Raw genomic sequence first — 22,443 nt, 5'->3', positions numbered from 1 at the left:
CCATTGTCAGCTGGCAAAGCATCAGTGGCTCATGTTTGAGGGGAAAAAAAATGCATCAGCTCCACATTCCTGATGAAACGGTCCTTGGGCTCACGTTAGCCTGACTGCGCGGCTGCACCCTGCCAGCCCCCCACCCCCTCACCCTCCGCCTCCTGACGCCTGGGTGTCTATGCTGGATATTCCAAAATGTGCTAATTCAATACAGGCTTTTCAGGGCGTGGTTGGTAAGCCCGCCCTCTGTAGCATTTCTGATGAGTTTTCAGAGGCACTTGCGCTGTGCCTTTTCGCAATGCCCAGGAGGCAGTGTGAAGCAAAAAAAAAAATCAACACGTGAGGCATCCACACACAGAAATGAGCAGAAGACCCTTTCTGTGCACAGGGGCTGATCTCAGCAGGTCTGCACGCTCGCATCTGGCAAAAAGCCACGCCTGTCAGCTCACATCCAGTCAGCTGGACGCAGACCTTTTGTGGGGTTGTTTACCAAAGGATCAGAACCGTGAAATCCATGGAGGGGGCCGGTAATGTGGATTTTGCAAAAGCATCCTGTTCTCCAGAAGAGAACAACAGCTGAACTCACAGACGGGAACCAGGAGCCGTGTCAGCATGTCCTTGAGAACGGGGGATGCAGACACGTGCCGAAAAGGCCCCCATACCCGAGACGGGCTCCGGGAGGACACGGCCCAGGGGTCAAGTCGGACGAGCCTGCGTCATCCCTGCAGATCCACCCACCCATGTTGTTTTGAAAGAAAGGCTGAGACTGCCCTGTTCAAACCCGTTGAGATTTAAATGAGAATGAACGCTGCAGAGAAAAAGCAGGGGGCTCTCACCTGCCTGACGCTCTGGTCTTTCCCCAGGAGGCCTTGCTGAAGCTCCCCCAGATCCAGGAAGAGCGATTTGAAAAAGTGGTCCAAGGCGTAGGCGGCGGCCAGGTACGGCAGTAAGCGCCATTGCTGAAATGGACAAATTCCCGCCTGAACACCGCACGTCCTCAGCAGGGCGGGGGCGGCCGGAACCCACCCCCACGGTCCCGATAGTGCACAAGGCCCTTCACCTCTCCCGGACGCCCCACCCCCCCACCACGGCACCTGCCCCCTGATGCCCGGCCACCCCGACAGGCCCGCTCAAGGAAAGGCGCCCACGGGCACCGCCCTGCACTGCTCTCTCTGCCGTCCTGGCCATGTGATCCCTCAGCCAGAGTAAACACTGAACCAGAATACAACTGAGACAGCCAGGTCACCGTGCCCGAGCACAGGGCCAATCTGGCAACGCCTTGCCCTTTGTGACCCTAGGAGGAAGACAGCGATTGCCCCTGGGCCAGAAGGGGAAACAGGCTCCCGGAGGCTGAGGGAGCGCGTCCATTTCACCAGCGCATCTGCTGCTTCGTGGATGGGGAGGGGGTGGCTGAGAGGACCCGGAAGACAGTCACCACCGCCACCGCCAGAGATCCCCGCGTGTGGTCGCCGTGCCGCCGCCCTAACATGGCTCAGCCTTGCAACCACCCACAGAGGGGTGTGATCACCGCTCCAACGTGCAAAGGAGAAAACCAAGCACAGAGAGGCTTAGTGCCTCGCCCAGGGGTGCACAGCAAGGCTGGGTGGACTGCGGCCGGAAGCCCACACGTGGGGCTCGGGTGGGCTCAGCTGACCGCTGAGGCCAGGCCTCAAGCCCAGGCAGCGGGGCATGCTGTGACCTCACGAGGACCACGGGGTCCAGTGGTGCGGTGGACGCTGCGTGTCAGCCAGGCACAAACTAGGCACGAGGCTCTTCCTCGCTTGCTCATTTGGTGTTAAACCAGGTTCGTGGTCCTAAGGGTTAAACACATTCGATCCAGTTACAACATCCTGAAACTCTCACTCAAATGCGCCTTTGCTCACGCATCACTGGGCCCAAGACTGGGGCTCGTCCACCTGCTGCCTCTGGGGCCCCACCTGTGACCTGGGGACCACCAGCAGCCCACCTGGTGCGCAGGGCAGCTGCGTGGTGGGCACAGAAGTGCTGGGGATACAGAGGTGACCTGGGGACCACCAGCAGCCCACCTGGTGCGCAGGGCAGCTGCGTGGTGGGCACGGAAGTGCTGGGGATGCAGAGGCGCTGGTGGAGGCGTACTGCGATCCAATGCCACGCCCGGCCCCACCCCGGCCAGCTGACCAGGTGATGCTTGGCTTGCGGCACACCCCTGCCATCCGAGGCTGCCTCGACCGTGGAGGGCCTGGAGAGGGGAGTGTCCCCTCTGCTAAAGGACGCCACCATGAACACCGCTGCCCACTCAGCCACTGTGTCCCGGGATGAAGGGGTGTGCCAGAGCGCAGCCTGGATGCGCAGGGCCCGAGACAGGGTAAGCGTGCAGCGTGTATACCTGCCCCCCACCCCCGCCTCAGCAGAGCGCACCCTCCAGGCCCCTCATTTCCTTTCAAGTAAAGACCATCGTGGAGCCCATCTGTGGCCTGCGAGGCTGCACCCCTTCCTGGGGCCTGGCGTCGCACCGTAACTCCAGAAGAGGCCCTGTCAGCTCCCCGTGACCCAGCTGTAGAGACCTGAGAGAGGCGGTGTGTTTGCACATGGATGGAAAGCCAGCGAACCCACGCCCGCAGACGCTCTACCTGCATCGGGTACTGCAGCACCGGGACTTCCTCCTTGTCCGTCGGCCCAAACTGACGCCTGGTGGCCGAGAAACGCACAGCAATGGACACGGCCAGCTTCAGGTTCACGACGGACATGCCCACGATGGCGACCCGGCCAGACGACAGGCTACCCAGGGACTCGCTGAAGCGCTGCCCCACGTCCTGTGGGAGGAGAGCAGGTGGCAGCGGACCCGGGACCGTGGGCCACCTCGGGGATGGGCACAGGGCTGGAGGGGCGTGCCTGTCCTCGTTCAACACCCCAGGCCCAGCCCCCAGGGCACCCCAGACACAGGGTCCTGGAGCCAGGAGGGCTGAGTAGCAGGGGGGCCAGTGTGCCCATCAAGGGACGGTATGGGGGACACCCAGCCCACACGAGGGAAGGGGCCCTGGGCAGACACACGATCTGTGCAGACCTACGAGCTGCCACATAGAGGCAGGAAGCCCTGCTCTTGACCTCACTGAGGAGCAGATGCGGCTGTGCCAAGAGCGAGGCTGGAGGTGAGGGCAGAGAACAGAGCTGGCACCAACATCTTGTACATAAAAAGGGTGCCCTCTCCCCGGAATCCGGGATTCCTGCCTCCCCGTTGAGCCACCATCCCAAGGGCTGGGTGGTCATTGGAATGGTCATCCGTTACTCTCTGTGATCTTTTGTTGTTGCTGTTAAGTCTCTCAGTCGTGTCTGACTCTGCGACCCCATGGACTGCAGCACGCCAGGCCCCCCTGTCCATCACCAACTCCCAGAGTTTACTCAAACTCAAGTCCATTGAGACAGTGATGCCATCCAACCATCTCATCCTCCATCGGCCCCTTCTCCTCCTGCCCTCAATCTTTCCCAGCACCAGGGTTTAAAACTAGGTAACTGCCTGTGTGCATCTGTTTTCAGTCTGTTGCAAGTTCCAAGGTGCTTACCATGGTCCCTAGTAGCAGCTCGGCTTTCAGGCCCATCGGCGGCGCTTGGGTACATCGGCCTGACAGTCTCGCCAAGTGACGTGATCACGTGCACCTCCCTCACCCCCTGCTGCTTCTCCCGCTTCATTTATTTTATTATTCAGGCTTTTCTTCCAAAACTATGTCCACTCTGGTGTTTGTGCGGCCGCCTTCCAGGCCCCTGGCCATGCGTTCTCGCGCACGAGTGGCATCTTAGCTGCGCTTGGAAAAAGCACGTGTACAGTTGTTTTCCATCCGTGGTAAGAAATGTCCTTTCCCTGACTGCTTTCAGGCAGCACCGTGCGGGGAAAATCAGAGGTAAAGGGGCTTGGATCCCACGGGAGCTGCTCTGCCTCCTGTCCCGGGGAGGACTCAGGGTCTTCTCTCTGAGCTTCTGGTATTTCTTGACAGTGAGCCTGGGGAAACAGCCCCTGACCCACTGTGTGGGGCCCCCTGAGTCGAGGCAGTCTTCCTTCCGTAATTTAGAGACCTCTGTCTCCGCTGTTTCTACAAACCGTCTCTGGGCTCTCTCCATCCCCGCATGCCGCCTGCTTCACTGATATTCAACCCTGCTGGATCGACCCCCTCCACCGGGTTCTCTCATCTGCCTCCGTACTCCTGGGTTTCATATCACTGTTTCCTTTTCTGAATGGCCTCCTGTGTCACCTCCAGCCTCTCTCCTGATCGGAAGGCACTTGTCACATTTGTTGAAGCCCTGCTCTCGGGTCCGAGCAGCCTACGTGTGGCATTGGGTCATCCTGGCTGTGGGTTCAGGACTGGGAGGGCTCAGCCACCCTGACCTGGCCAGGCCTGGAAAGGGCCCAGGGCCGGGCCCCTACGTGTCCACCCTCAGTGAACTTCCAGGCAAGGTCAGTCCCAGACGCCGGAGGACGTGGTCGCCCCGTGGGTGCCCGGCCCAGCAACCCTTTCCTCTCCCCACTGTGGGGGACAGCGCTGGTAGGGACAGCCTCCCCATCTGTAACCCCAGGCGGCTGGTGAGGATTGGGGAGGGGGAAATGTCATGCTTGGACCCAGGCAACCCCCTCCTTGGTGGAGGCTCCAGAACCTGAGCCTGGAGAGGTTCACATAGGCCTCCGGCTCCCCTGGAAACTCTCCTCCCCCCGCAGCGGGGTGCATGTCCTGCGGACCTGGAGGGGACGGCTTCCTCACCCACAGACACCCCCCTACCCTGGAGGCTCTGGTACCTTGACGTGGGTGACGTAGGCGCCCTCAGGGGTGACGTCTCCCGAGCGGTTCAGCAGGTCCTGGCGGGGAATCCTGACCTTGTGGAACATGGCGAACCTGTGTGGGGACACGGCTTCTGGTTAAACAGCGGGGACGGCCCTAGGGCTCACTTCCCCCTCCTGAAACCTGGTCAAATCAAAGCGGAGGACAGATCAGAAGGGGAGGTAACCCCCTAGAGACCGGAAAACCCCGAGAGCAGACGCAGGAGGGAAGACAGTGGGAGACGGGGCATCTCAACACATCCTTCTATCTGTAAAAGCGGGCTTTATTCACTGTTTTATTTTTTGCATTTGTTGTTGCTGTTGTTTGCTGCACTGCATGGCTTGAGGGATCTTACTTCCTGGACCAGGGGTTGAACCCACCAGGCCCTCGGCAGTGAGAACGTGGAGTCCTAACCACTGGACAGCCTAGCCTGCCCAAAGAAAGCTTAAACAAAAGATGTGGTGCGAGTGGCGGGTTCTGCATGAAACAAATCGGTAGTTGGTAATGTTGGAGACCCCCGCCCCCCACTGCCCCCCAGGCTCAGGCCTCGGGGCTGCACACAGGCTCCTCCTATGCTGGGAGGGAATCCCCGCCCCCACTGCCCCCCAGGCTCAGGCCTCAGGGCTGCACACAGGCTCCTCCTACGCTGGGAGGGAACGCCCTCGATGTGGCTGGACAAGCCCAGATGAGGCCCTTCAGCAGGAAACACAGCCCTTCCTAAACGTGAGGATCTCTGACTCTTACACTTGGACCCTGCACCAGAGTCTCCCACATGGGGCGACAGAGCCCGCAAACTGGGCTTCAGACCTCCCGAGTCAAGCAGGAGGACGAGGCGTCCCATCGGGGCTCCAGACGCAGGGGTCAGCTCCCCTGAGCAGCTGGAGAACACGCCTGCCCACACATCCCCAGGGATCATGCGCATGTGTCAGTGATCAAAGGTGTTTTCTATGGTTGTCGGGAAGGAAAATCTAACTCACAGTCGTCCGGGGGACAAGGCTGTACAAAGTACCAGGTGGTGAGAAACTGCCAAACAAAAACCCCAGACCATCTATGTCAACGGTTGCTGGAGCACCGTAGGCTCCCCAAGTGGTGCTAGTGGGAAAGAACGCGCCTCCAAGACAGTGAAGCCACTCAGTCATGTCCGACTCTGCAACCCTACCAGGCTTCTCCATCCATGGGATTCTCCAGTAAGAATACTGGAGTGCGTTGCCATTTCCTTCTCCAGGGGATCTTCCCGACCCAGGGATCGAACCCAGGTCTCCCGCATTGCAGGCAGATGCTTTACCTCTGAGCCACCAGGGGAGCCCAGAGTGATCTAGGAAAGTGAAAGTCACTAATTCGTGCTGGACTCTTTGCAATCCCATGGACTCCATGGAATTCTCCAGGCCAGAAGACTGGAGTGGGTAGCCTTTCCCTTCTCCAGGGGATCTTCGCAACCCAGGGATCGAACCCAGGTCTCCTACATTGCAGGTGGGTTCTTTACCAGCTGAGCCACAAGGGAAGCCCAAATACACTTAGCATCATTGACCATTGTGAAGTGAAAGTCACTCAGTTATATCCAACTCTTTACGACCCCATGGACTATACAGTCCATGGAATTCTCCGGGCTGTGATACTGGAGTGGGTAGCCTTTCCCTTCTCCAGGGGATCTTCCCAACCCAGGAATCGAACCCAGGTCTTCCGCATTGCGGGCAGATTCTTTACCAGCTGAGCCACAAGAGAAGCCCAATACAGGACTCATAAAAGACACAGGCTTGATCCCTGGGTCGGGAAGATCCCCTGGAGGAGGGCATGGCTACCCACTGCAGTATTCTTGCCTGGAGAATCCCATGGACCGAGGAGCCTGGCGGGCTGCAGTCCACAGCGTCACAAATAGCTGGATGCGACTAAAGTGGACATGACTTAAGGCACTCAAGCATAGAGCCTTATCGGGTTTCTAAGCATTTTCAGCGCCATGTGGAACCCTTCTTACTAAACCACAGGAAGCAGCTCTGTGAGGGAGAGCAGCGCCCTTCAGAGAAGGGGGATGGCTCCTCGCCCCCAGCCCGCCCCCGGCCCCTCCCCGGATCCCCAGGCCGCGCTCGGCACCCACCACCGTCCAGAGTCAGCACGCTCACCTCCACCTCCGACCCAGCATCCTCACGGTCTGCGCATCTTCTGCAGTCTCCACCTTGGGCTCTCCAAACCCCACCTCGTCCCCCCTCCACCGCTCCCCGTCCTGCACACAGGGGCAGAGGCCTCTGCACACTTCAGCTCGGAATGGTCACGCCTGGCACGAGAACTCTGGATCCCAGGGACCAACAGAATCGAAACCCGCAGGAGGATGCAGTAAGCCCTCCGACGGGACGACTGCCTGCTCCTTGTGGCTCCCCGCCGCGTTACATCTGCGTGCGACCTTCAAGCCGGCCAGGCCCTCTCCAGACTGGCAGGTGGCTCCTCTGAGCTCTGCCACCTCCTCTGAGAGGCCTGCCACGCCTGCCCGCCCCTCCCCGTGACAAGCACCGGGTGGTCCCACAGCAGCACGAGACAGTGGTCCCATCCACGTCGCTCGCTGAGTCATCCTGCCTCTCAATGGGAGCTAAGCCATCCTGTTATTAATAATAAGGGGCCATTGCCCGGAACTGAGCAGACAGTTAGGGCCGGGGATGAGCCAGCCAGGAGTGAGACTTCATCCCCTGGGAGCTGGTACAGTCTGCACGGACCCCCAAGTCCAGGGACGGCCTGGGGCTGACACAGCCGGTGCCCCTGGGGAAGAGTCGAGGCCCGGGGGCGGGGCAACTGGAGGCCGCTCCCAGATGCCTCGGAATCGACTAGGATTCTGCACGTCAGGCCGCGAGGCCTCCACCAGCGTCCAGGTGAGGGGTCTCCCTCCGGTGTACAAAACACAGGTCAGGTCTGGGCGTCTGAAAGCGCTGGCCTGGAGGTGGCCATGCAGCAGGCGTCCGTGGGCCTCGGACCCCTGCGTTCTGAGAATGCCTAGGGCAGTGCCGACGACCCCGTGTGGTCCAGCCCGTGACTGGACGCCGCCGGATGCTCTTCCAAGTCTGCTGCTGTAGACACGGAGCACCCTTTTTAAGGAGTGGAAAATCTTCACCCGCCCCTGCCACACAGGGGATGGAACCAAGCTGAACGTATTTATACTTGGAAAAGTAGTCGCTTGGGGTTTAACTGAAATCAGAATTTCACACATTCTTTTCTGAGTCACCGACAGTGAATGCCGCCCAGCCTGCAGGCCAGAATCCCGGGTCTGTGGAGGACACAGGTGTGTGTGTGTGTGCGCCTGCGTGTGCTGGGGGGCACCGGGTGTGACACGGGGATGTGAACAGGCAGTGTGTCTGGCTCCCCGGCCCTGCACCCCTTCCCTCCTGGGCCCCCCACGTCAGGTCCTAACAATTTCCTTGCTCCTTGAGGCCTCCCACCACCGCCATCCCAGCCCCACCTGGGACCAAAGACACTCAGCAGGTCTCAGCACATACCCCCGCCCCGCCCACCACCAGACGCTTCCCGAGGGGCCACTGAGCAGGTGCGAGGATGCCTGCAGCCCATCTTGAAGGTGAGGCTCAACAGCTCACCTGAGGGCTCTTTACTATCTTGCTTTCAGAGTTATTTGACTAAAAGTAATCCACGTAATTTACATCTGCCTCTGATTTCTAGACGGGCTTGCCTGGTGGCTCAGCTGGTAAAGAATCCGCCTGCAATGAGGGAGACCCCAGTTCGGTTCCTGGGTCGGGAAGATCCCCTGGCGAAGGGATAGGCTACCCCCTCCAGTATTCTTGGGCTTCTGCTGTGGCTCAGCTGGTAAAGAAGCCACCTGCATTTGAGTCAGTTGTAATGATGTGGATGAAACTGGAGCCTGTTATACAGAGTGAAGTAAGCCAGTATATTACCAATACAGTATACTAATGCATATCTATGGAATTTAGAAAGAGGGTAATGATGACCCTACATGCAAGACAGCAAAAGAGACCCAGATGTAAAGAACAGACTTTTGGACTCTGTGGGAGAAGGGGAGGGTGGGATAATTTGAGAGAATAGCATTGAAACATGTATATTACCATATGCGAAACAGATTGCCAGTCCAAGTTTGATGCCTGAAACAGGGCACTCAAAGCCAGTGCACTGGGACGACCCAGAGGGATGGGACAGGGAGGGAGATGGGGGGGTTCAGGATGGGGGACACATGTACACCCATGCCTGATTCATGTCAATGTGTGGCAAAAACCACAATATTGTAATTAGCCTCCGATTAAAATAAATAAATAAATTAAAAAGAAAAAAAAGAATCCACCTGCAATGCTGGAGACCTGGGTTCGATCTCTGGGTTGGGAAGATCCCCTGGAGAAGGGAAAGGCTACCCACTCCAGTATTCTGGCCTGGAGAATCACCATGGACTCTATAGTCCATGAGATTGCAAAGAGTCGGACACAACTGGGCAAATTTCACTTTGCTGATTTCTAGACAGCCTTCCTGCAGACTCAGGCACTCATGTGATCTACCTACACATCGTTACTGCTTTTTTTTAAAATACAAGAGGTCTCTGGACAAAAAGTCACTCCATCACAACACTGCCCTGCAAGTGGCAGGCAAGTGGGGGAAGCAGGGACTCAAATCCATCCCGTGCGCCCTCTGCTGGGCATGTGCCCCGCGGCCAGCAGGGACAGCGGCATGTCCAGCAAGTCGGGCCCCTGGCCCCTATCCGAGCCCCAGCCTGGGGCAGGGGGCGGAGGGGCCCCAGGCGCTACAGAACCTTCAAAGGCTCAGGGACCTAGTGAGGCTGCTTCCACGTCCCGTCCATGGAGCATCCTCTCGGAACGGTGCCTCTGATCTCGGGGAGCCGCTCTGGGCCTGGCTTCAGGGTGGTCACCATGCTGCCCCCTGGCGGCTCCCCAGGCTGGCACGGCGGAGACTTACAAGAGCTGTGCTCCCGCCACGTGACACGCGTACTTGGAGGAGGGCCTTAGTGGTCCAGAGAAGCTTCTGCCTGTAGTGTGGGACACCGGGGCTCAGTCCCTGGGTCGGGAAGATCCCCTGGAGGACGGCACAGCAACCCACTCCAGTATTCTTGCCTGGAGAATCCCATGGACAGAGGAGCCTGGTGAGCTACAGGCCACGGGGTCGCAGAGTCGGACACGACTGAGCAACTAACACTCTCACTTTTTTTTTGCTATGATGGTGTGACTGTGTCTCCTGGGCGGGGCGTTGTAGTTAGACACAGTACTCAAGTCTTTAAAACAGGAGCTGACTGAGGGGGGAACCAAGTGCAGAGCCTTTCACTGATGTCCCCAAACAAGCTTAAAGGTTCTAACTTGTAAAAACCAAAACGTATGGGGGCTGGGACTCGTGAGCCCGCCTGGTGCCGCCTGCAGACTGCAGTGACCCGGTAGCACTCATTCACGGCTGGAGGGTCACCAGCCTCCAGGCTGCACATGGGCTCACAGACCCAGCACGGACACGCCGCCACACACAAGCTTTCTGGGCCCCATGCTAGGGCACGCGGATCTAAAAAGGCGACAGGGCCTTCCACCCGCACCGCTCTCATGGCCCCGGCGATGCCGCTGATTGCCCAGAGGACCAGGGGCCCCATGCACCCGCACCAAGCCGCGATGGACGGAACTACGCCCCCTCCCCACCAGGTAACTAACAGGTCTTCTCACAGGCCAGCAAGAGGGGCACTCAGAACTCTCGATGGCGATTAGTTAGGAGGCTTGTGCGTGTGCAGGCCTGGTTTTGCTTTTTAACAACGTCCTGCCGTCTTCTCCTCAAGCTACAGAGTAAAAAAATTGATGGTTCTCCCCTTCTCGGGCACAGGCTGGGGCCTCACCTGTTCTGAGGGTCTGAGCGGAGATTTGAGACACTCTCCAGGCCACCAGCTCCCCAACTTACAGGGAGGGACAGCGGAAAGGACCCTCCGGGTGCTGGGAGGCCGACCGCCTGCTCCGGCTTCTGTCTCGGAGAAGACCTGCCTCCTGATTTACATTCAAAACGACCAGAGTCAGCGTAACCAGAGGGTTCCAACTACGGCCGGGCATGCTTCTCTGTTCTCTGGCTCCCTGTGAAGCGGCAGGTACACAGACGTTCCTAAGATGCAGTGTGGCATACAGGACTAAGGAACCTCCCAGCTCTGCTTCCCCACATGGGAAGCATCTCAGCAGAACAGAGGAGCGCCAAGCGTCTCAGCCAGAATTTCTGGGAGACGGCAGGTGAGTCCTGCCTGAACGCTCAGGTGAGGGGGCACCGACGGGTGGCTCACAGCTGGGAAGACACGCCCAGCCCCCAGGCAGGGCTATGTGAGGGGCCCATCACGGGGACATCACGGACGAGCAGACAGGCGAGGGGACAGGCCGGGAAAGCTGCTGAAGTTCAGACCAAGAGGCAGGGCTGGACCCAGGATCTGAACCCAAATCGTCTCACTCCCAAATTTGTGCCCTGAATGAGCCGGAGAATCCCGCCTGGAGGCTGCAAGGCCCCTCCTAACGTGGCTCTCCTGCCCACCTGCTCCCTCCAGCTCCCCAAACCCAGGTCTCATCTCACACCACACTGCCTCCACTACCCAGAGCCCAGCTTCACCCGCAGAACAGCGTGGGCGCGGGCTGGGTGCCTGAGCTCCAGTCCAGGGGAGCACGCCGGGGTCTCGGGCTGAGGACCCTGGGGCTCAGCCCCTGATTCTGGACTGAGAGCGGGAGTGGCCACCTGCCAGGGACAAGTTAGCTGCTCAGCACGCAGGGCCACTTAACAGCTCCTGAGGCTGGGCTTGGAGCAGAACCCGACCCTTCCCAACACGGTCCTGCGTGCAGAGGTGCGGCGCGTCCTGCAGGGCGCGGGGAGGCACTGAGGGGGCCAGTGGGCTCCGGGGTGGGCGGTGCTGAGTGGGCAGCCTCGCGGTACGGGCCCCAGAGGAATGACCATCAAGTTCAAGGGCCGGACTCACCCATTGTCCAGGCCGTTCTGCCCCAGCTTCTTCCCAATGTCGCCGACCATCACCCCCGGCATGGGAAGAAGGGTCTTCGGGTCCCGAATCTGCACAGACCACAAAAAAAAAAAAAAAAAAAAAAAAAAGACAGAAGGCAGCGGTGAGGGACACGTGGAAAAGCAGATGAAAATGTCCAAGACCCGCCCCCCCCCCCCGCCCCCCGCGACCAAGTCACGGCGTCCCTGCGTGCAGCTGCTGTGGGTTAAACTGACCTCCTGAAACGTGGCCCTGTTGGGATGCAGGGTCCTTGCAGATATTGACTTAGGATCTGGAGGGGAGACCGCCCTGGTTACCCGCAGGGGCCTGAATCCCATGGCCCATGTCCTCCAAAGGTCAGAGGAGAGGACATGGGTAGAGGGGGCCACGGGCGGATGGAGGTGGAGACTGGTTGGAATCGGCCACAGCGCAGCATCGGGAGTCAGCGGAAGCTAGCAGAGGCAGGAGGGACCCTCCCTTGCAGCCTCTGGGCAGTGTGTGACCTTTCTGACACCTTGACTGGGCCCCTAGCCTGTGGTACTGTGGTTGGTCACCGTGGCCCCAGGACACAGGTCAGTGTGTGTCAGGACACCAGGCACTTCCTATTCACAATTTAGACGCAGGACTTTCCACTGGGTGTTAAGGCAATGACAAAAGGGCCGTGCACATGTGTGTGTGGATTATTTTTGTAAATTTCCGCTGCCCCAAAGGTGAAAGTCGCACAATGGTGCCTGACTCTTGGCAACCCGGAATTCTCCAGGCCAGAACACTGGAGTGGGCCGCTGTTCCCTGCTCCAGGGGATCTTCACAACCCAGGAATCGAACCCAGGTCTCCCACATTGCAGGCAGATTCTTTATCAGCTGAGCCACCAGGGAAGCCCAAGAATACTGGAGTGGGTAGCCTTTCCCTTCTTCCGTGGATCTTCCTGACCCAAGAATCGAACCGGGGTCTCCTGCATTGCAGGCGGATTCCTTACCAACTGAGCCACCAGGGAAGCCCCAAATGAGCTGCCAACAAAGACAGTTACTGAAACACACAGAGACGGCTAGCCAGTCGGTCCTCACTGCGTGACCCTTCTGCGGACGGGATGCAACGCCCTTCTCAGAGACCCTTAGTGATTCCCAACCAGGCCCAACTCCATCACCCTCCCCTCCCGACCAAGGGCCATCAGCCAGCGTTTCTGGTTGTCACAAGTGGGGTTACCACAGAAGCTACTGGGTGAAGGCCAGCTACACCGCCCACACCTCACAGGGCACAGGACAGCCCCGCAGCGTGGAATTAACCTGTTCCCAATGTCAAAAGCACCAAGGCTGGGAAAAAATCTGCGTTAAAGAAGCACTGAGTTTGTACTGTTTGGAGTTTAGCTATTTGTATGAATTGCTAGTTTTTGTTGACTTCAGCAGAACAGTTAGTTATCATCCTTGAACTTTATAATCCTGATAATTAAAATGAAATAGAATGCTAGTGACAAACAATAAGGCTCAGGAAAGATTCAGATAAAAGCTCATAAAAAAAAATCTTGCGAATTCCCTGGGGGTACAGTGCCGGGACTCCATGCTCTCACTGGACAGGGCATGGGTTATATCCCTGGTTGGGGAATTAAGGGCAAACAGTGCAGACAGCTAAAAAAAAGAAAAAAAAAAGGTAAAAATTATTTTTAAAACCCTTATAAAGTAGACAATAGTTTTAAAAAGATAGACACCGAATTTTAAAAATCAGCCACTGATTTTTAAGGAATCAAACAGAAAACTACTGCTGATGCCGGTTTTCAGTTCATCTACAAATAAATAACAAAGTCCTTACAGACTTCATGTTAACTTCCGGAACCAAGGAAAGGATCCTCACTAAAGTCAAAAGCAGAATTAGGTAACTGTATCCTCCTCTCAAACATATTTAATTGTATCAATGTACATATATTTAACTTATATGCAGAGTACATCATGAGAAACGCTGGGCTGGAGGAAGCACAAGCTGGAATCAAGACTGCCGGGAGAAATATCCATAACCTCAGATATGCAGATGACACCACCCTTATGGCAGAAAGTGAAGAAGACTTAAAGAGCCTCTTGATGAACGTGAAAGAGGAGAGTGAAAAAGTTGGCTTAAAGCTCAACATTCAGAAAACTAAGGTCATGGCATCTGGTCCCATCACTTCATGGCAAATAGATGGGGAAACAGTGGAAACAGTGTCAGACTTTATTTTTCTGGGCTCCAAAATCACTGAAGATGGTGATTGCAGCCATGAAATTAAAAGACACTTACTCCTTGGAAGGAAAGTTATGACCAACCTAGACAGCATATTCAAAAGACATTACTTTGCCAACAAAGGTCCATCTAGTCAAGGCTATGGTTTTTCCAGTGGTCATGTATGGATGTGGGAGTTGGACTGTGAAGAAAGCTGAGTGCTGAAGAATTGATGCTTTTGAACTGTGGTGTTGGAGAAGACTCTTGAGAGTCCCTTAGACTGCAAGGAGATCCAAGCAGTCCTAAAAGAGATCAGTCCTGGGTGTTCATTGGAAGGACTGATGTTGAAGCTGAAACTCCAATACTTTGGCCACCTGATGCAAAGAGCTGATTCATTTGAAAGGACCCTGATGCTGGGGAAAATTGAGGGCAGGAGAAGGGGATGGAAGAGAATGAGATGGTTGGATGGCATCACTGACTCGATGGACATGGGTTTGGGCGGACTCTGGGAGTTAGTGATGCACAGGAAGGCATGGTATGCTGCGGTTCATGGGGCACAAAGAGTTGGACACAACTGAGTGACTGAACTGAACTGAGCTGATGTACATATAACATTTCCCATAATAATTGGAGACTGTCAATCTCATAAGATACAACATACCTGCAGTAAAGTATGCCCTCGGGTACACGCTGCTCCATAGAAAGTACAAAGGCTACAGGGAGATGCCACACAGCACAGGGCACAGAGCCGGTGTTTTATAATAACTTTGTGAAAGTCGCTCAGTCGTGTCTGACTCTTCGAGACCCCGTGGACTATACATAAGTCCACGGGATTCTCCAGGCCAGAATACTGGAGCACGTATCCTTTCCCTTCTCCATGGGATCTTCACAACCCAGGGATCGAACCCAGGTCTCCCTCATTTGCAGGCAGATTCTTTATCAGCTGAGCCACCAGGGAAGTCCAAGAATACTGGTGTGGACAGCCTATCCCTTCTCCAGCGCATCTTCCCGACCCAGGAATCGAACCCGGGTCTCCTGCATTGCGGGTGGATTCTTTACCACCTGAGCTATCAGGGAAGCCCACGACATTGAATAACTTTAAATGGAGGATAATCTATAAATTTTGAACCACTGTGTCATACACCGAAACTAACATGGCTATAACAATAAAACACTGTAAATCGATTAACCTCGTGGTGCTTGTGGGAGGCAGCTGGTGTGCACGGCTCCCCTGAGCAGTGGGTCAGGATGACCACAGCCATCCCCTGCAGGGCGCACAGCGGGGTGTAGCACCTTATTCCCACGGACCATGACCACTAGGGGAGAGGACTGTGCGCGACTTCTGGAGCATTGCTGCCGCCATCGTGGTGGCCCGTCATCATCGCCACTGAGGTTCTGATCCTGCCGAAGAGGCGCAGCAGGACAACGAGGGTGAGACGGGGGCTGGAGCCCCTGGGCCCCGAGCCAGCCGCCCCTCCTGCCCTGGGCCCCAAAAGCCATAGCAGCCGGCACCCGCCGCCGCGACCTTCAGCCCTGCAGACATCCAGGTGGGGACTCGGCCCACCGCCGCCCCACCCACCCCTGCGATGCTGTCTTGGCCACTGTCCAAACAGCTTTCGGTCAAGACCAAGCACAGTCCTCCTCTGGCAGTTTCTGTGAGCTCCTTCCAGTTAGGTCCAGGGAGGGCATCTCTTTCACAAACCCACCCCCCAGCCCCATCCTGCCTGGCCGCACCCCTGCTTTGTCCATATCCCTGCCACCACCCTTCCAGAAAGCTGTGCTATGTTGGGAATCCACTGATATGGGTTTGACTGTCTCCCCCAAACACAACAGCTAGACAGACGAGTAGGCAGGCAGACAGACAGCCGGGGAGCCTCCTGGTCAGGAGTCAGGGGTCAAGACAGGCTCCTGAGAGGGGCTGCCCTGGGGTGACCGCAGAGGAAGGGCCACATCCACAGTTCACAGAGCAAAATGTTCAACCCCACAGTCAGGCACGGGGGAACTCTCCTGGACTATTAACCAAACACCCGACTCGTTGCCTTATGACTTGTTCCAGCACTAAGTGACTGCTAGCTGGCTCATGACGATGCATCAGAGCCTCTCTCCCTCTTTAAGAAAGGCTTTGGGAAACCCTCAATTCTTCTCCAAAGGCGTCTACTTCTTTAGCAAAGAGTCAAAGTCAAAGACATAGGATGACCTTGAGGAAGACACAGGATGGCCTCTAGGATGAAAGCTTGCGGCAGCGTTCGCGGGCCTGGAAGGAGCCTGGTGGCTGGTGCCCACCCCCCGCCCCCAGCAAGGGGCTGGGTTAAGCTTGACTCAGCCTCATTTCTTGGCTCCCCTCTCTCTGGACGTTGAGCAAGCCTCTCTCCAGTTACCATCTTACCGCTAAGGTCTAGTATTTGAAGGCTGATCAGATGACAACTCTGTTACCACTGCCCTTCCTGGTCCCCCTGCCAAGAGTCAGGGTATATTCCAAGTATTACAGGCACAAACCGTTCTTCTGGAGAGAACTCACTTCTGAATCCTTAGCCTGTAGAACAAGCTATTGACAGGGGAAAGCATCTTGGAATTCAGAGGACCTGCCTTCCCAGCCCTGCTTCCTGACTGTGTGGCCTTGGGAGAGTGACTGGACCCCTCCCCATCCCGTTTCCTAACATGAACTGGGACTAACGTCTGCCTCTGGGGGAGCCAACAGTCAGGGACTTAGTGAAACAGCTCAGGAGGGGCCTGGCACCCAGCAGAGGCTTTACAAGTGGGAACCAGCAGTATCGTGATGGATTTCCTCCACTGCAAGACATACACTCGCTCCCATTTTAATCAATCAGAATATGTCTTAAAACTGATGGGTCCATTAACGAGGCTGCTTTTCTGCCCCCTCTCTCAAAAAGCTGTTTTCTAACCAACTGTGTATTTTACAATTGATGACATCTTGGACATAAGGTAATAAATCTGTCTCCTGCTACAGAAAAAAAAAAAAAGAAAATCGAGTATTAGTACCTAGAGAGTATAAGTCACTACAGTGTATTAAACTAATTCTGTTACATTTTCAAAAAATTACACTCTTCCACTTATCACCTAATGACATACAGCATGTGTGTGTGTGCGGGGGTGTGTGTGTTCAGTCTCTCAGTCGTGTGCAACTCTGCCAGCGCGTGGGCTGTAGCCCGCCAGGCTCCTCTGTCCATGGGACTCTCCAGGCAGGAACACTGAGAGGGTTGCCACGCCCTCCTCCAGGGCCCCTTCCTGACCCAGGGATCGAACCGTGTCTCCTCCATCCCCTGCGCTGGCAGGCGGGTTCGTTACCATCAGCGCCGTTTTTGTGATGACTTGTTCCCACCTCTCTTTCCCAGTAGACGGTGAACTCCACGAGCACAGGACTCATGCTGCCCTCAGGGCCGCACAGGAGACATGCTAGGTACACAGAGGGCATGGGCCGGATGGAAGGGCGACTACGCCCACTGAGGGTTTGAAGAGCAACGTGTAAGGGAACGCAGAACATCACGCGCAGCTCCACAGTCTAGAGACAGAAACGCCGGAAGACGCTGCCTTCGGGTCCAGTTTCCAGGTACAAATCTATACTCCAGAAGCAGGGTATGGTGGCCTCAGGTATCAAAAAATACACATGGTCTGCTGGTGATCACTGTAAATTGAAAACTAAGAACACGAAGGAATTCCCTGGTGGTGCAGTGGTTACGACTCTGCACGTTCCCTGCTGAGGGACGGGGTTCAATCCCCGGTCAGGGAACTGAGATCCCACAATCCATGTGGTGTGGCCAAATAAACTAAAAATAAGGGCATGAGCATCGGAGGAAATGGATCAACTGGACGTCATGGAATTCACACCCTAGTGCACAGAAGACGATACTGAGAAAGTGCAGATAATTACAGGAGAGGAGACATTTGCGCTTCATCTGTCTGAGAAGGCTGAATGTGCACGAAGAACCCTCGTGACTCAACAACAACAAAAACGCCTGACCTAGAAATGAACTGAGAGACTCAATGCACACGTGGACAATGACCAGACCACGTGGAAAAGCAGCGCTCTGACCTTCAACCCACAGCAGAGCCCAGCGAGCTGCACAGCAAGGCCAGACAACTGGCCGGGACTCATAACTGATGGCCTCCCCAACTGTCGTCCTGCTTCCAACACAGAATCAATCGGGGAAGGCCCCACCTGACCAGTCACCCAGGATACCCCTTCTTCTGGCAGCCGTGCCCAGCTCCCACCGGGTCCCCAGCCCCCATGAGGCACCCTGAGCCACCCTCTGCTCCACTAGGAAGCTCGTGCAGTCCTCCGCCTGCCTCTGAGCCTCTGCCAAGCACAAGTTCAGCCAGCTCTGAGCAAACAGCCTTTCCTTTCAGCATCCCTGCTTGGTTCCAGAGGACAAAGGATTTGAACAGACATTTCTACCAAAAAGATACAGAAATGGCCAATTGGAATGTGAAAATATGGTCCACACCGTTGGTTATTAAGGAAATGCAAATCAAAACCACAACCGGATACTGCTTCACAACCTCTCGGGTGGTTACGGAAATTAAAAAAAAAGAAAAACGATAATAACCTGTGTTGGTGAGGATGTGGAGAAACCAGATCCCTCAGCCCTGCTGGTGGGTTGTTTAAAATGCTGGCATCCAGTATGGGATTCGATAAAAAGTTCAACACAGGGTGACCATAAGACCCTGCAATTCTTCTCCTGGGTACAAACCGCCCCCCAAAAAACTGAGGACCCACGTGCAGACAGACAGTGCTCATGAACGCTGACGGTAACACCACGCCCAAGAGCCCAAAGGTGAAGCGCACCCAGCGTCCAGCAAAGGAGGAACGGATACACCAACTGTGGACCGGCCGCAGTGGGTCATTCGGCCTCAGAAAGGAAGGGGGCTCTGGGACAGGCTGCAACGTGGATAAACTTCAAACACAGGCGAAGGGGATGAGGTCGGACAGAAAGGTCACGTAGCGCGTGACTCCTTTCATGCAGAACGTTCCGGCGGAGGCACAGGCAGAGGCAGAGGCAGAAGGCAGCCAGGCAACTGCCAGGCCTGGGCAGGAGGCGGCAGGGAGGGCATGTGGCATGGGTGTGGGCGTCTTCTAAAGAGGAGACGCTCTGAAACCAGAACAGTAGGACATGGAGAACATGCTCAGTGCCCTGAATGGTTCACTTTCACGTGGCTAGCCGTGCGCGCTGAGTCATGTCCGACTCTTTGCGACCCCACGGACTGTATAGCCTGCAGGCCTCCTCTATCCTTGGAATTTTCCAGCCAAGAATAATGGAGTGGGTTGCCATTTCTTCCCGACCCAGGGATCCAACCCACGTCTCCTGCATCTCCTGCGCTGGCAGGCGGATCCCTTACTGCTGCACCACCTGGGAAGCCTTTGTATGTGACGTGACTTCTCCTCTCACGAGAGCCTCCCCACCGTCAGAGTAGTCTCAGAGAATAAAAATGTCAGAACAGGTTTGGGAATGGCGGGAGCCGGGTTTCATTCGGTATCCAGTCAACCCAGGCACAATGGTCCTGGGTGAACTTGGGGGCTCCAGGTCTGTGGACGCTGCAGCCACCCTGGGCAGCGGGGAATGGGCCAGCCGGCTGTCCCAGGCACCCCCAACAGCCAGGGCTCTATTTGTGACCTGGGAAGGGGCTACACGAAAACCCCCGAGTCAGACTTCATCTCGGAACTTCTGCAGCCCCTCAGACCAGCTGCCAGAGCCTGGGCATTGCCATCCAGCAGGATGGAGGCTCTCCCCGAGATGAGCTTGGACTCGGGGTTTCTCAGAGGCAGCGCCTCACATATGGGGCTGATCATTCTTCCTGGGGGTGGGGGGCGGGCGTCCTGTGCGCTCCGGGGTGTTGACCTGTATGCACCATGCGTCTGCACCCCAAAATGCCAGAAGCACCCCTGCCCCCAGCTGTGATAAAAACATCTCTGGACATGGCCAGACCTCCCCACCCCAGGGGTGAAACCTGCCCCTACCTGGACGAGAAAGGGGTGCAGCCCGTGGCACTGGCCCCCCGGTGTGTACAGCTGAGCAAACACCACTGCGTGGGTAGCAGTCTTGCCCATGTTGCCAACCCAGAACTTGGCGGCTTCAAAATCGGGGGAATGGATGATGAATTCCTGCACGAGGGAAAAAAATGGACGTTAGAGACTGACGCACACTGGAGTCTTCATCTCTTTGACACATTCAGTCTTCTCTGTTCGAAACCTTGGAGGTATGAGTAAGAAACGATGGAAGGTTATTTCCTATGTGGCAAGGGGAGCCCCATTTAAAAAAAAAAAAGCATATTCTGGGTCTTACGACTTAAAGAACAACCTTCCTGTGGAAGATGATGACCAACATGGCAAATAGTAAAACACTCTGCAAGCTGCCAACACCCCAGTAGAGTTCACCCGTTCAGTGAGCCTTCCCCAAGCACAGATGGGCACCCATTCAGCGAGCCTTCCCCAAGCACAGATTGGGGCGGGGGGGTCCCCTCCTTGGCTTCATGCCTGCCTAAATCCCCCACCCACTGCCAATTCACCAAGTTCAGCTCCTTCGCCCACCCTGTTTGTCCCCCAACAAGCTCCCCGGGAGTCCAGGAGCACAGGGTGGACGCGCACAGGAATTAAAGAAGGAACAGACAGGAGGGGACAGGTCCCCTGAGGACACGGCCCAGGGCTTGGGGAGGCAGCAGGGAGCAGAGGGAAGCAGGGCTGAGGCCCGCCCCCAGGGAGGTCCCACCTGCTTGTGGGCGTCACCCAGCCAGCTGGCTCCCTCGAGCGCACACCACTGCTCTCTCCTCCCCATCGACACGCTGCATCTCCTTCTTGTCACTCAACAGAAGTGACATCAGGTAGTGACACTCCCAGATGGGATCGGTCATGCCGGTCCCATCCCATCCCTGCCGCACAGCCCCTGGCCCAGCCAGTTTCTCCCCGCTGGTGACGGGACTGCATCTCCCCTCCAGCATAAAAGTTCCGTGCTGGTGACGGGACTGCGTCTCCCCTTCAGCATAAGAGTCCCGCCGGCATGTTAGCGGCCAGGAGCTGTCTCTCGCAGCAGTGCTGAGTACACAGTAGGGTGCTCAGCAAACAGCCTGCAGGAGGCTCGGGGCTCCTAACCTCAGCTGATCTTCATTTAAGGACCAACGCCAAGAGGAAGAGAGTCAGAAGCAACAGCCTCGCAGGTAACTGAGTTTCACCCAGGCCCCGAGGCCACGGAGGTACCACCCTCCCTCTGCAGAGTCAGGAAGGGCCTCCCCATCCCCCAGCCCAGCACTGAGAGCCCAGGGACACCAGTGAGCTGAGCGAAAAGGAAGGCTGACAGCCAGAAAGACTCAGGTGCATATAAAGATATCTCATGGCTTAAACAACAGTCCCTTGGACTGCAAGGAGATCAAGGCTGCTGGGCTACTGCTGCTAAGTCACTTCAGTCGTGTCCGACTCTGTATGACCCCATAGACGGCAGCCCACCAGGCTGCCCCATCCCAGGGATTCTCCAGGCAAGAATACTGGAGTGGGTTGCCATTTCTTTCTCCAATGCACGAAAGTGAAAAGTAAAAGTGAAGTCGCCCAGTCATGTCCGACTCTTGGCGACCCCTTGAACTGCAGCCTATAAGGCTCCTCTGTCCATGGGATTTTCCAGGCAACAGTACTGGAGTGGGGTGCCATTGCCTTCTCCGGAGATCAAGGCAAGTCAACCCTAAAGGAAATCAACCCTGAATACTCATTGGAAGGACTGATGCTGAAGCTGAAGCTCCAATACTTTGGCCACCTGATGCGAAGAGCTGACTCATTGGAAAAGACCCTGATGCTGGGAAAGATTCAAGGCAGGAGGAGAAGGGGACGACAGAGGATGAGATGGTTGGATGGCATCACTGACTCAATGGACGTGAGTTTGAGTAAGCTCCAGGAGTTGGTGATGGACAGGGAGGCTGGGCGTGCTGCAGTCCGTGGGGTCACAGCGTCGGACACGACTGAGCGACTGAACAACAAGGATACCAAGAGGCCACACACCTTGCTCTCAGCCCTGGGGTGTGGCGGACCCTCGCCTCTGCTCCCAGGCACCACCAGCAGCCTGCAGGGCACACACTGCGACCCACGCCCCCACCGCCCCTGTTCTTCCAGGGGCTTCTCAGGTTCATCCTCTTGAGCCCCCTGCCCACAGTGCCCCCAGTACACACAGCTCACCTGTCCCATGAATAAACTCACGGTGAGCAGACGCACGGGGCAGGGCTTCACCCTTCTGCACGCAACTCGGCCAAACCACATGGACCAGTCGGGGGAAGGGCCGCAGACACTGGACCCGTGAGGAAGGGGCAGGAGGATGTGGCCATCTGGGAGAGGTGGGGGCCAAGGAGCCCAACGCCAGTGATGGGAGAGGGGCCGCAGGACGGGGAGCGGCAGAAGCCATGGGTCCCCCGCACGCCCCGCCCTCTCCCCCGCCCCCCGCTGCCCTCCACAGCACAGACCAGCCGACACACCACGCCCCTGTCTGCTCACAGAATACGTGTTCCCTCCCCGAGGACTGCCGGGTCCCCACGGCACTAAGGAGCGA

The 22,443-nt window shown here is 56.6% G+C and overlaps 1 protein-coding gene across 10 annotated transcripts in view; it reads right to left on the bottom strand.

Moving 5' to 3' along the window:
* The window catches only part of ACOX3 (acyl-CoA oxidase 3, pristanoyl), a 48,525-nt gene that overhangs the window by 19,405 nt on the left and 6,677 nt on the right, over window positions 1-22,443 (bottom strand). For 9 of the 10 annotated variants that reach the window (XM_044945578.2, XM_025290552.3, XM_025290554.3 and 6 more), the window contains 5 exons: window positions 19,881-20,024; window positions 11,704-11,792; window positions 4,754-4,850; window positions 2,601-2,783; window positions 828-950 (listed from right to left, as the gene is read on the bottom strand). In XM_044945578.2, coding sequence (XP_044801513.2) covers window positions 828-950; window positions 2,601-2,783; window positions 4,754-4,850; window positions 11,704-11,792; window positions 19,881-20,024 — 636 coding nt within the window. Of the gene's footprint in view, window positions 1-827; window positions 951-1,089; window positions 2,535-2,600; window positions 2,784-4,753; window positions 4,851-11,703; window positions 11,793-19,880; window positions 20,025-22,443 lie in introns of those variants that run through there. The other variant, XM_025290549.3, reaches the window with a different exon arrangement.

This window comes from Bubalus bubalis, chromosome 7 (genome assembly GCF_019923935.1).
Source record: "Bubalus bubalis isolate 160015118507 breed Murrah chromosome 7, NDDB_SH_1, whole genome shotgun sequence".
In the NCBI taxonomy this organism is placed as follows: Eukaryota; Metazoa; Chordata; class Mammalia; order Artiodactyla; family Bovidae; genus Bubalus; species Bubalus bubalis.
The sequence above is the reverse complement of the archived record's forward strand: the minus strand, read 5'-3'. Positions and strand labels throughout refer to the sequence as shown.